General features: G+C 44.9%; 1 protein-coding gene across 1 annotated transcript in view; it reads right to left on the bottom strand.

Annotated features, from left to right (window-relative positions):
* Window positions 1-12,778: 12,778 nt before the first annotated feature.
* Window positions 12,779-15,072, bottom strand: part of SPATA48 (spermatogenesis associated 48) — a 71,020-nt gene continuing 68,726 nt past the window's right edge. Inside the window, exon 10 of the mRNA XM_040644578.1 lies at window positions 12,779-13,012. Within this exon, the coding sequence (XP_040500512.1) occupies window positions 12,889-13,012 (124 nt within the window). The 3' untranslated portion in view covers window positions 12,779-12,888. The remainder of the gene's footprint in view (window positions 13,013-15,072) is intronic.

The raw sequence follows: 15,072 nt of genomic DNA, 5'->3' as shown, positions 1-15,072 counted from the left end.
ACTCCTATCATTTCTTACAGATACCCTCCATCGGCAGTTCTCAAAGAGTTGTCTGGGTGACCTTGGGGTACCCAATATTCTTTTGATATACATGAGGTAAAATCACAGATGAATAGAAGATCCATTTGGAGTGTGGATCTGGTTGAAGGATTCAACCAGAAAGGCAGAACCAGTGACATGTATACACGTATATGTGTATGTACAGGTAAATGTATATGTACACACACCCACCTTTTTTATTTTTTATTTTATTTTGTTAGAGAGAGTGCATGTCAGTGAGGGGGGAGGGGCAGAGGGAGAGGGAGAAAGAGAATCTTAAGCAGGTTTCATGCTCAGCACGGAGCCCGACTCTGGGCTTGATCTCACAGACCCTGACATCATGACCTGAGCCAACATCAAGAGTTGGACACTTAACTGACTGAGCCACCTGGGTGCTCCATGCACACACACTATTTTTTGGTGAACTTACTACAGAGGGGGGTGGGCCAAGCAGCCTGTACCAGGCTGTCCCCCATCTGACGCTGCTGGAGCCCCCAGCACACCAGCAGGCTATCGGGAAGGAAGATGAGGAGGAGGCCAGGGCTGGAGACATAAGGACACACTGAAACCTGAGTCTGTTCTTACTGCCTCTGATCTTGATGGTGTGGGTGTCCTGGGGAAGCCCCTTCCTCAGGTAGCTACACACACATAGCCGAGGAGTCAAAGAGACAGAGGAAGAGCTGGGTGGGAGGGCCTCCATGGGGAGTATTTGGTTGACTGGTACTTGAATAACTGGAACACAGTGCTACAGAATGTTGGCAGAGTGGTCATCGCCTCCCTTCCACCTCTAACTCTGGTGAGAAAATTTCCTTTAAAGCTCATCCCAACGGGACACATCCTAGAATGGAGATTTGGGAGTGGTGTTCACAAAGTGGGGGATGGACCCGTTGATTTTCAGTGGAACGTGGTTCTACTTCTACACTGCACCTAATCTTAAAGAAACTACCACTTGATTTTCAACACAGAATCAAAGAAAAATATTGCAGTTATCTAAAAATGCTGTTAAAACACACCTCTCCTTACCAGTGATCTATCTTCACATTTTTCCTGTACATCAACCCAAGACACCTATTGCCACAGATTTGCAATGCAGAAGCAGATGCAAGAATCCAGCTGCCTCTTAGTAAGCCAGACACTAATGAGGTTTGCAAAAATTTACAAAAACTCACTTGATTTTTGGTTTTTTTTTTTGCAAAATGTAGTTATTTTTCAAAAAGAATGGGTTGTGTTAATGCATAATGACTTTGTTTCTATGGTTTTAAAATGAATTAATAAAGATTTTTAAATTTGTCAGTACAACTTTCAATATAGTAAATATCAATGGTATGAGCTACATGAACAAATTCAGAACCTTAATCATTTTCAGGAGTGTCAAGGAGTTCTGAGACCACCTTTCTGGAGAACCGCCACCCCACACGATGGAGGAAGTCATCAGTTTGGGTCTCTAGTCCACCCACATATGTTCCTCCTTTGCTCCGGCTCCCATATTGCCTGGAAGGTTTTCCCCTCCCCTCCCGTCCCCTCCCCTCAGCGAACTCTGTGGCATTATTCAGGACTCATCTCAAGGTCATGGGCCTCAGGAAGTGCTGCCTATTCTGTCCTCTGTTAGAGGTCCTTAGTTATACCTGCTGCACCCACAACCCTGTCTCACCTTATGCTGTTTATCTCTGCAGCTGGAACACATCACAGTACACCCCCCTCGGAACATAGTGGAGCTGGAGGAGACCCTGCACGTGTGTTGACTGACTAACCAACCATGCCCTCAGATCTGTGCTAAAGCCTGAGACATACACAACGGGTCCTATTAAAGACAAAGATGGAGGACGTTCATAAATTCAGACTGGCGGAGCTTTTGTTCCAGAGAAGCGGGCTGAGGACAGTCGTTTTCCCTGAAATGGAACACACAGAGTCAGAGGTCAATGTTTTGAAGGAAACTGGCAGTTCCATCTGACTTAGGTGAAAGCAGAATTGTCACGTATTTTCAAAGAAGTGGTTTCTTCTCTTTCAGTCATATTTAAGATGAGTGATACTTGATTAAACACGGTTCATAATAATTTGCAATCAGAATATCAATTTTTTAAAATTTTTTATTATGTTATGTTATTCACCATGCAGTACATCATTAGTTTTTGATGTAGTGTTCCATGCCTGGTTGGAGGCAGCCAACCACTGAGGCCAAGGTTCTGAGGAAGCCCTCCTCGGGGAGAGTCCTCACTCCACCATGAGTTAATGTGCTACCCTGGCCATCTGTCTAAATCCCAGGTCCTTATCTGTGAACTGTACGAAAGAATACACACCCTGTAGGGTAGATGAAGCAGTTAAATGAAATATTACTTTGACCTGGCACACAGGGGCATTAAAAAGGTTTCGGCTTCCTTGCTTCCTTTCCCTTCTTACACTTCACTGAAATTGCAAACTCTAATTACTGGGTTCAGCATCCACTTATGATGTGGTTTGCATCTTCACTTGGCAAATTCAGAGGACGTATACCAAAATTATTCAAGAATCCTGATCAGTGAGGTTGTCCTAGATACAAAAGGAAAATCTTTAAAAATTGACTTTTGAGATCCTTTTCTATTTTCATTCAAGTTTTAACTTCATGTTTTCATCTTATACAGTCTTTCCCAGCTGCCCTGACCTACAAGTTTCTTTCTTTTCTCTGAGGCACTAAAATGTGTACAATCTACACTATACAATTTAGCCCTTAGTAGAAGAACTTGACGTGTTCTGTATCCCAGTAAAATGCGTGTGCACATGGAGACTGCTCAGACTCCTGGTGAACCATCATCCATCCATCCATCCATCCATCCATCCATCAACCCATCCATGTGTCCAACCATCCATGCATGCATGCATCCATCCATCCATGCATCCATGCTTCCATCATCCATCCATCATCCCTTCATCATCCATCCATCCATCCATCCATCCATCCATGTGTCCAACCATCCATGCATCCATGCATCCATCCATGCATCTATGCATCCATGCATCCATCATCCATCCATCATCCCTCCATCATCCATCCATCCACCCATCCATGTGTACAACCATCCATCCATCCATCCATCATCCATCCATCCATCATCCCTCCATCATCCATCCATCCATCCATCCATCCATCCATCCATCCATCATCCATCCATCCATCATCCCTCCATCATCCATCCATCCATCCATCCATCCATCCATCCATCATCCATCCATCCATCCATCATCCATCCTTCCATTCATTTATTACACAGATATTTTCAAGTACTGCCTAATATATACCTGGCTAGTTGGAGGGTCCTGATTGATACCAAGATAAATAAAACATGGTCCCAGACTTCAAGGAATGGGAAAGAAAAATGCATAAATGAATCTTTTCATTACAAGGAGATAATTGCTGTATTTTACATACAAAACCAAAGTAAAGCAATATGGCGAGTCACAGAAATAAGGGGATTTATTTGACAGCTATATTAAAAAAGAGGCAAAGTAGAATCCATATTGGATGTCAGGTGACTCTCAGCTTCTGGCTTTGGTGCATGGGTGAGTCATGGTGTCACTGGCTCATCAGGATTGCTGAGGTTGAGCAGGGTCAGAGGCAATAGGACATGGACCGCAGGTACTGTGCAGGGTGGGGGAAGGGCTGCTTGTTACATGGACAGCACATACAGCACAAGAAGGGGAGCCATGATCTGTCTCAGAGGAGAGTTATTTTTCATAATAACAATGTTACTATGTGTTGAATATCTCTAATGTGCCCGGTACTTATGTATATTCTCTCCTTGAATGTCCTCAACAACCCAGCATTTTTCTCATATGAAATGTGAGCATCAAGGACATAAATTCTTGCCATAATCAAGGAAAGAACCAGAACATGTGCATATCCCTTGCCTGAACTGAGGGGACACTGACTTTGCTGTGGGCCCATGAGTTGGCTGCAAGGTTAGGGTCTTAGAGCATTGCCCCTTTCTAAGGGAAGTGATTGTAGTCTTCACAGGATAGCCATGTGAATTTAGAAAGTTGAGAATTAGGAAGATAGAAATTCTGAATCAGGAGAAAGCTTTGACCAAGAGTAATCAAATATCAAATCCCACATTCAGTGGCCAGACCCCAGAAAGGGCAGCAGTGGGAATTCGGGGTCCCTCCGTACACAGAATGGCTTCTCCCCTCTTGACCGCTGTGAAGCCCCTGTCCTGCCCCTCCCTGTCACCCTCCCCTTTAGTACGCACTGCTTTCTTCTCAGGCAGGAAGTGAAAGTGAGCAACTCCCTCACAAGAGGTGCTTCTGATGGAAAGGGCAACTCTCTGTAGGGCTTGTGAGAAAGGAAGAGGGCTGAAGCTTTTTCTGAAGAACAGAATCTTCTTTCAGGAGCCTGAGACTCCACGCACCCTCGAGGACAAACCATAAAGAATTCAAAGGAACTACAGTCAAACCACAGCCAACATGAACAACATCACTCCCCACCTTAGTTACCCTCACCTCTTAAGCAAAAGAGGTCAAGGGTTTTGCAAAGATCCCTGTGCTTTGAAGAAATACCAGGAGCTCTCACCTCCCTGGTATGATGATCTCCATGTCTGAGCTCTTGGGAGTCTTCTCCAGGGGCAGTCTGGCACCCTACACAGGGTGTGGTTGTCCAGACACCATTCTTGGGCATGGCACAGCCTCCTGCACCAGGCTTTACAGAAGCCAGGTTCCAACTGGAGGGTCTGGAGAACTTCTCCACTGTTCTGTGGAGCCAAGGGCTGACTTCACTGCACAAAAAATCAGAGCTACCCAAACAGGCAGCAGCCAGAACTCCTTGGGTAATATGGAGCCTTATCTGTGTCTGCTGACAGGAATTATATGTGGGGGATGTTTCCACCAGACTGCCCCTTGGGAACATAGGGAGCAGAGCACACCCCACACCTGCTATCCTACCATGCACCCTGCAGGCTTTTCCTCCCCACACACTCCTTCAAGAAACGAGTTTGTTCTGTTCCACTGAGCCGTGACTGAGGTTCAGATCATTCGGGGCCACCCCTTCCCCCCACAGGGTGTGTGGACATCACTCACCTGCCCCCTTGTTCTCAGAAGGTCTCCTTGAAAGTCCACAGTCCCTGCGCATATTTCACTGCCTTGTGTATAAGGCTGATTCCAGAGAGGTCCTTTTATTTCTCAACTGGTAAATTCATTATGAAATAATTCTTGGAGAGATACAGGCCACTGATTTTCTGCAATTTGCAACACCACACTTTAACTTGTGCTGAAAGCTGAGCCTTTTGGTCCTCTGTTTTAGAAGTATATTAATATTTCTGTGACCTTTACTAGATGGCAGTTGAGACATAGTCTTTTAAATAACAAAACCAAGAAAACCAATAACCTAAAATACATAATACTGACCCTAGTTTGATGAGCAAATTAGGAGAAAGAAGTCTTTTCCTAAAGGAAAGAGAAAGTCAGGAGGAGTTGTAAAGTTGAAGTAGAATGATTATAGATACATGAATGCATGGATGGGTAGATAGATGGATGGATGGATAGACAGATAAACAGACAGGTGGATGGATAGATGGATGGACAAACAGATAGACATAGATAGATAGATGATAGATAGATAGATAGATAGATAGATAGATAGATAGATAGATAGATAGACAGATGGACGGATGGATGGATGGATGGATAGATAGATGATAGATGGATAGATAGATAGATACTAATATTTTCAGACATGGATTCAGATTCATCTTCTGGATATGCTGTAGCATTTTATATATTTTTAAGTTCCATACTACAACTTAGGTAATTTGCTTGATTACACATTTAGTCTGTATCTGGATGACAATAATGGTGAGGGTGGAAAGCCATCTGTGAGAGTGCTGGGCAGCTATGTTGCCACGGACATGGCTGCCCCAAGCATGTCACCAGCTAGGAGGCTGAATGACCGACCCTCCATTGGCATTGGTGTTGGTCATGGTGGTCAGTGCCTTGTAGTACCAAATCTGCCCTCAGGACCTAGATTTATTTTAAGCCATGAACCTCCTCCCTGGTGGGTCCTAGCGTCTGAGTGCCAGCATTTTCTCCCACCAGATCCATGTTGTGTGCAGGTTCAGCATAAAGTAGACAGAAGCCGTAAGAGGTGAGCCTGAGTGGAGGCCACACCACCCAGAGTCATGGCGAACAGAGAGGACAGAAGGGCCAACATTCCCCTAGAAACCAGTCTGCGTCCTCCCCCGGCATCTAAAGCGTCTGTGACCTTGCCGTCTTGGTCTTGCTTCAGTGCTTGAATGAGGCGTCTGCAACTGTTCACAGTGGTCTCAGAGCCATCTCACGAAGGACACACAAAACACCTGGCTGAAAATGCAGCCACTTAGGGAACCTCTCAGGGAAGACTTTTGTTGCCTTTGACATCTTACCTAATTGAGCATAGACAAGTGGCCCTAAAACATTAAATGCTGGGGGATATTTACCTGACATGCCAATTTGGGTTTGGACTCTGGTCTGCAGAAATTAGACCACATGATTCCAGGACCCCCTTTCCAGTCTGTCTGACTGGGTTTTCCCTTAACTCTGCTCTGACCTGCCCTGAAGCTCACAGTCCCACCCGGGGGCCCAGGGCTGCACTTGGAACTGGACCATCCCACCCCCACCTCGATCCTCCATGCAGGTCCCCCCGACTCTGCCTGCCAAGGACCCTAAGACCAGGGGACCCCGTACCTGCCCTCTGCCCTTCCCACCACATTGCCGAGTCTCCTCTATGTTGTATCTCGTGGCTCTACCCACAACGGACACATACAAATGGCCTGCCAACACTGACACTTTATGGTTTTATGTCCAAAGTATGAATGCAAGGAAGTAAAGCTGTTTTCGTCTACAGTTCACAAGGTAGAATCAGTGGGGTTTGCCCAGGAAACCCACTCTGGGTGACTGCGCGTGGGGGTGGCACCCAGGAGCTCTTCCTGTAAAACATGATCAGCAGGTGTGATGAAGGGTGGCACGACCTTTCACTGTCGGTGTTCGCCCGAGTGTGAGGAACTAGGTTTAAGGGCTGGGAAGTGCTCTGATGACAGTACTTGTGAGTACATTCAAAACCAATCACCATGGGCACACACAAGTGCTTTGAAAAAACTGCACTAGGGCATCTGAATACCATATGGAGAGAAAGCCCAAGGATCTGCTGTGATACAAAGTCAGAAAAAAACACTGAGACTGTGGGGCCCAGACCAGAACACTTGGCTTCTTAATGCAGGTTTATCAAGAATTTACTGTGTGCCTACTAGATGCCCAGCAGCTTACAGATGAACCCCCCATTGTTGTGCCCCCACCCCAATGTAGTGAAATAATTCCCCTTTCCAGAAGGACTATTAATTTAGGTAAATCAAGGTCTTTTATGGTGAAGATATATACTTAGCTCCCCTGAATCATTCCTTAAATGTGTGTGTGTGTGTGTGTGTGTGTGTGTGTGTGTGTGTGTGCGCGCGCGCGCACAGGAGAACACCTCTCCTATGATAGGAAGCCATATTTTTATTTTGAAAAATGCCACATAGTTTTTTAATGCAGCATCATGTTTTGGGGCAAAATCACTCCATTGACTATATGAAGGGTTTACTTTGTGTATTTGTATGAGAGATGATGCATGTCGGTACGCTGTGTAGCCTCGTCAGGGCAATCAGTGTTTAACGACTTTATCGACTGCTCCGGTTGGCTTGCTGACATGGACCTCACGGTATTGGCAGGACCCCAGGGGCTCCTGACCGCAGGCCTGGCAAACACTGCTGTGTCTCGGGGCACTTGTTGAAGGACTGAGTGCGCCGGGGAAGAGTGTGGATCACCTTCACATGTTATGTCAGGTAATGAGAGTCTCTGTACTCGCAGGGCTACCATTACACGTAACTGTGTTGATAATTGTAATCACAGCATCATTTCCATCATTCTATCAGACAAGTGTTATTTTTTTCCCCCAGAAGCTGTGGCTCCAAGCAGTGAAGCAGTGAACCTGGAGACTTGGAGCCCGTTCAGAGAGATTTTGGAACCCCTGCTCCTAGCCAGAATGCCTCCTTGCCTCCAGGAGTTGCATGAGATTGGTCATGAGGAAACACCGTCTTCAAAGCAGATATTTAAAAAATTGATCCTGAAGCTCTATATTTCCCTTAGTTAATTGTAGCTATTTGGTATTTTTCTTCTTTAGCTGTTTATAGATTATAATGCAGAACTCCGTGATCCCCAGAGATGAAAATAATCTAGTCTTCCTGGGCTACGTGGAATGAGAGGATCTAACTTAGAAAATTCTCATTTATTAGAACATGGTCCCGGGTGGTTGGGTTATTCCTGCTACCAGCTCATTGGCTCCCCTACCCCCAACTACCTGCTTCCAGCAGCACCTTCAGGGCGGGAGGGTGACCGACCACGAAGGCCCACCCCATTTTCACTCTACTGTCCAGGCTTGGGTTTCCCTTCCATGGGTCAGCGCTTCATCTGGTGCATGAAACACTAACCAGAAACACGTTAAACATGTCTAATGTGATCTGTGACCTACTGATTTCCCCCAACAGTTGGGCATCTCCTCCTATCATGAGGATCTTGAAATCGAAACAGAAAAATCTGAAACTATGTGGAAAGGGGAAAAAGCAGATAGAGACCCAGTGGTTCTCAGACATGCCACGTCCCAGAATGACTCAAGAGGTTTCACTGGGTATGTGGAACCCTGACTCAAGTTTGTTAGCGTCTCTAAGTTCATGTACTGATTTAATTCAGCCTTGAGCTTCCTGGCAGGCATGGGAAAATGGAAGCACTTTCCATTTTAGCATTTTCCACTTGGGGCACTTATGTAATTTCACACCTATCTATATTACAAACCACCAAATTTTAGAAAAGATTGAGGTGGGTGGCTTACATAATTCTCACACTCCGACACAAGTTCATCAGGAGGGGAAAATGTTTCCTTGGTGCTGAATTCATTAAAGAAGAAAATCTGATAGTTTAGGGATTTAGGCTTTTTATAACTTTTCAGGTTTTCCAATTTTATTTTTTTATTTTTTTTTAATTTTATTTATCTACTAGACAGAGATAGAGACAGCCAGCGAGAGAGGGAACACAAGCAGGGGGAGTGGGAGAGGAAGAAGCAGGCTCCCAGCGGAAGAGCCTGATGTGGGGCTCCATCCCATAACGCCAGGATCACACCCTGAGCCGAAGGCAGATGCTTAACCGCTGTGCCACCCAGGCGCCCCAGGTTTTCCAATTTTAAAGAAATACATGTCACTATAACAGTATAAAAATACACAATTACCATTAATATGTTATATATCTCCCCACATTATTCTGTGTATACCCATTTAAAATTAAAATAAGATAATTACAGATATACTGTTGTAAAATCTGCTTTTTACACTTACCAATAATTGCATGTACGTCTTTCCATGATAATAGAGACCTCTGTTGTCTTTTTAATGCATATATTGTATGTGCTATATTCATGTACTGCAATTTATCAAATTTTCTCTCGATGGGCATTAAGGTGTTTCTAATTTTTCTCTGTCATAAATTGCAACACCTTCAATTTCTTTATGTAAATGTATTTATTTGCTCACTGGTGTAATTCTTTGCTTGACAAAATCCTAAAAGTAAAATTACTGGGTTTGAACCTTTGCCACCTGAGAAAGCTCTGGAAACAGTGCCAAGTGCCCCCTGGAAAGGTGTTAACAGTGTCAGGTTCTACTCGTGGAAAATAAAGCTGTAGGTCTTTTCTCCCAGCACCGATCGGAAGGTGGAACATGAAATACTATAGTCGTGTCTCTAATTCTCCTGAGGTTTCACTATATCGTCTGGTTTTTGGCCACTTATATTTCTTATTTTTTTGAGTGTATTTATTAATATCCTTTGCCTTGTTTCTATTGGCGTAACCCCTTTTTTTGCCCATCATGGACTGCTTTTATAGTGAGGATATGAATTTTTGTCTGACATATTTTGCCAAGAGATTTTTCTTAAAAAAAAAATCAGTGGTATTTTTTGAGTTAAAGTAGTTAATTTTTTTCTTCATAATTTCTGTCTTCAGTGGCCTCTGGAAAAAATTTCCCCCCACCTAATAAACCAATTCACCTGAATTTCCAGGTAACCTGCCTAAGGCTGCCAATTATCCATTTAAAGCTCTATTCCAGGAACAGTTTACTTTTGATTTATGGGAGAGACCTGGATGTATTTTTCTATATTTTTTCCAAAAGGTTGTTTCCATATCATGTATTGAAACAAATGTATCCTGTACCCCAGGTTTGACATAATTTCTTTATCTGTTTATTTCTAGATTTCGTCTTCTCTATCAGGAGTATCATACCTTTCGTATTATTGAGTTTGAATAACATATTTACACTATTACATTGTAATATCCTTGTGTTCTAGAATAAGGTTATTGGCATGCATTTTCTCTTATGGGCAAACTCTCTAAGACTTCCGAACACTATCTTCCACCTAAGTTTTATGGAAACTGCAGAGGTTCTCTGTGTTTGGGTCATCCCTAGAAGTAAATAAAAGCTGTAGAGAACCCCATGCCGTGGGGAGAGAAGCAACAGGCAAGTGCTTAATCCAAGGAGGCACACTTATGTCAGCTCCCGGTGCATCACAATGACCCAAGATCAGAATTTAGATCTGGAAGACCAGATGCATATCCCTCAGGTGGTCTTCCTTGATTTTTACAATTTTCATTTGAATTGCTAACCAAGGAAACACGAATAATACAACTGACAGTCACAGGTAAAAGCCAGGTATTTCTGTGGGCTGGTGCTTCTATGTTGGCCTTGGATTTGAGATACGTGGTGAGCAGGATTTGACTTTTCTCTTCACAGGAAACAAGTGTGAACTCGTTATGGTGCAAATGGAGAGCTGCCGTCTCTCTTCTGTTGGAAGTAGCCTGGCGATGCTGCAGGCAAAGCCAGCATTCTTCTAGGAGCAGCTTTGAAGGTGCTCAGCTCTCTGAGAGGTGTCCAGTCACCTGCACTGGAGAGGGCGGAAACGGTTCTCCTAGGCTGTAGAATATCAAGCTCAGGTGCTACTGCTGCTCTGCCATAGAAAGGCCCAGAACAATCAACAGGTGCCTCTGATTTTGAGCAGTAACCCTCCTGACAAAGTGGCCTGCCAGGGATGTTTACCACAAAACGTCATCTCTGGCACCTGCATTAATCTACTTCCTGGACAGGGCTAATCCTTCCCATTTGGGTGAGAATGTTCCAGAGATGAAGATTTTTGTTGTGGGCTGATTTTTTTTAAAATAGAATTGCTTGTTCTGAAAATAATTAGGTGGCAAGATTGGGTTCAGGTGAAGCCATTCCTTTTCCGTGAGAGCAAGTCAGCTTCCCAGGATGAATGGACATGTGCCTTCCCATTTATTCGGGCAGAAAGGCAGCTCACAGAGAGGGTCTGAAGAGCCAGCATCCAGATCTATGGATGTTGACTGAGGCCATGCTGAATCCCCAAAGAAAAACTGCCGATTTCGCCCTTTCACCAGGATAAGCAGGGCTTATACACATTTGCTTGACGTCCTGTATGACCACTATCTCACTCAGAAACTCTTGGAAGAAGAAAGCAGGAAGAAAAACCCTGATAAATACTTCAAAAAAGTCTAGGAACACAGGGAGAATTTTTTTTGGTCTCTTTTTCTGTTTCTGTTTGTTTTGTTTCTGAATAACCAGTGAAGGTTATCCAATCTGTAGAGAAATGGGGGCATAGTACCTAAATTTGGGAAGCCTGGGTTCTAGGGGCACCTGGGTGGCTTGGTCATTAAGCATCTGCCTTCAGCTCAGGGAGTGATCCCAGAGTCCTGGGATTGAGCCCCACATCGGACTCCTCTGAAGTGAGCCTGTTTCTTCATCTCCCATTCCCCCTGCTTGTGTCCCCTCTCTTGCTGGCTGTCTCTCTCTCTGTGTCAAATAAATAAGTAAAATCTTAAAAAAAAATGTAAGGAAAGCCTGAGTTCTAGTTCTAACCCTACTAATTATTAGTAGCATGACCTGAGATAAATACTTCACTTCTTGTCTTCGTTGAGCTGTTCATAAAACAGCAAGGTACCTGTAAAATGCTTGCTGTGGGTTTGCAGGATCTAATGAGCTAAGGTTTGTGAAAGCACTTTGTAGACTCTGACAAGATCTATAGATATGTGTATAAATAGAAATAAACTTTACGTGTATACAAGTAAAACTACATTTGTGTGGCTGGAGGGACACCACACAGCCTACATTCACTCTTGAGTGATTCTGGAGCTGGTGCTGTGTTTGGCCAAGGCCCAGGCAGGCCACACACTGACCCTACAGTGGACGCCACTGGTCACTGCTGCCCCTTGAGCCTCGTGGAGCCTGGATGCTTCTTTTTCTGAAAGAGAAACATTATGGCCAGGCAAGGGATGATTTTGTCCTTTGTTATCATAGATGTTGTCCCATACGCCATCTGTGGAACAAACTCCACCACTTTCTCAGCCACTCAGTCTTCCCATTAAGAACATATGGGGTTTTGATTGGATAGTCTGTGGTCACAAAATCTATGATCTAGGCTCTGCAGTTATGATCGCTGCATTAACATGGCCAAACCATGAAACCTCTGGGGAGACGTGGCATTCCAACTCTAAAGAGGAATCTTCTAGAAATGGAACCGCTGCTACTGAAGTCTTCCAGAAAATCTTGGCTGCCATCATGGAATGGTGGCACTCCAGGGCTGGGTCAGGCAACTGACTGGGGTTGGGGTCCAGGATACTCTACCTCAGGCAGAAAAGAGCACCAGACCTCATCCGACCTCTGCGGACACACCCAGAATGTGCCTGGGTCTTTTATTTCCTCATCGTACCATATGTGGTGCCTCCCCAAGGCTGAGGTTCATAAGTCCCACTCAGAGGGCAGGCCCTTGTCAGTAGCCTACAGTTTCCTGTTGCTTCTTATTGAAGGGATTATAGGGTTTTACAGTTGTGACCATTTGAGACAGCGGAGCCTGGTGACGGAACACGTCAACTTCCATTTCTTTCCGCAAGACACTATAAAGGGGTGGAGAAAAAAAAAGAAAAAAAGTGATCCATAAAATATACATAAAAATATATAACCTCATCTGTTTTCCAACCAATGACACACATGTGTAGGAGAGCACATAACAGAAAGAGACTGGGAATGATTAATCCTTGTGTGCACTGTTTCATTTATTGTATCATGTGCAGTATATTGTAATCAGTTTCATTGACTGAAAATCTCCCCTGTGCCTAGAATTACAGTAGGTGCTAAGAACAAATAGAATAGAAAATGTAGTCAAAAGGAGGTACTCAAACGTTACAACACAAAGTCTTTATGGGGGCAAGCCTGGGGCAAGAGGCACAGAGAGTCACCTCTCTGGGCTGAGAAAGGACATCCCCCAGAGTCTATGTCAGTGAGGCATTAAGTGAGTCATGATGAAAGCAGGGTGGTAGATAAAGAAGGGGTACAGGGGAGAGGGAGTTAAGATGGCAGAGGAGTAGGGAACTCCTTTTTCAGTCAGTCCCCTGAGTCGAGTTGCATAGGTACCAGACCAGCCTGAACATCCACGGAATCAGCCTGAGACTCAGGAAGATACATCTGGATCTCTAAAAATGAACATCTCCAGCATGGAGTATTGAGGTACTAAGTGGGGAGCCATGAAACTGTGCACAGATATCGGAAGATAAACGGAAGGGGGAGGGAGCCGCCGTGTTTGGGTGCCGGGAAGCTGTAGCCACCTGCATGGGGGAGCGGGCGGACTCATGGACCAGCACCCGCAAGAGAGCAGACTGAGACCGTGAGCCAGGGAACACGCTCGACCAGACTGAAAACCTGAGCTCCGGTGCGCTCACTGGAACCAGACTGAGACCAGGAGCTCCAGGAGCGTGCAGGGGCGGCAGGTGGCTGGCGGTGTTAGAAACAAAAAGGACAGAGATGCGCCGGCCCTGGAAGTGAGGGCTGAGACACCAGGTATGGGGCGCACATCCCGGGACGCTGCAGGGTCGAGCAGCACCAACAGAAACCGAGTTAAAGTGGCCAGAACATCAGTGGAGAACGGTCGCAATCCCTCTGTTCTGAGACAAGAGGCTGAGATTCGGCCACTGCTCCTCTGACTCTCAGAAGAGGCACAGCAAACCACCAGGGAAAGCCGCCAGTGAACAAAAGCCTGGAAATACCGGCTCACAGTGTGCCCATTCCCATTCCCCCTCGCAGGGGACACGAAGAATCTGCCCAAATAGGGTTGCCTGAGTATGGGCACGGCAGGCCCCTTCCCCAGAAGGCAGGCTGAAAAATCAAGAAGCCCACATACCTAAGATCCCTATAAAACAAGGGCGCACGGCCTGGGTCCCGGTCAATAATTTGAGCTCTGGACAACCCCGCAACCTCTCCTCATCAGAATGACGAGAAGGAGAAACTTCCCCCCCCTCCAGCAAAGAAAAGACAATGAGTCTGTGGCCTCTGCCACAGAACTAATGGATATGGATATAACCAAATTATCAGAAATGGAATTCAGAGTAACAATGGTCAAGATGATGTGCAGACTTGAAAAAAGTATTAACGAAAATGTTAATGAGAATATAGAATCTCTAAGGGTGGAAATGAGAGCGAATCTGGCAGAAATTAAAAATTCTATGAGCCAAATGCAGTCAAAACTAGAGGCCCTGACGTCCAGGGTGAATGAGGCAGAAGAACATATCAGCGAATTGGAGGATGGGTTAGTAGAAGAGAAAGCTAAAATAGAATCTGGACTCAAAAAAATCCACGCTCAGGAATGCAGGTTACGGGAGATTACTGACTCAATGAAACGTTCCAATGTCAGAATCATTGGCATCCCTGAGGGGGTGGAGAAAAACAGAGGTCTAGAAGAGATATTTAAATAAATTGTAGTTGAGAACTTCCCTAATCTAGTAAAGGAAACAAACATTCAGGTCCAAGAGGCAGAGAGGACCCCTCCCAAGCTCAACCATGACAAACCTACACCACATCACGTCATAGTGCAATTTGCAAATATTAGATCCAAGGATACAGTATTGAAAGTGGCCAGGGCAAAGAAATTTCTCACATACCAAGGCAAAGGTATCAGAATTAC

The sequence above is a fragment of the Ursus maritimus genome, unplaced genomic scaffold, assembly GCF_017311325.1.
Source record: "Ursus maritimus isolate PB19 unplaced genomic scaffold, ASM1731132v1 scaffold_3, whole genome shotgun sequence".
NCBI lineage: Eukaryota > Metazoa > Chordata > Mammalia > Carnivora > Ursidae > Ursus > Ursus maritimus.
This window is presented reverse-complemented; position numbering and strand designations above follow the sequence as displayed.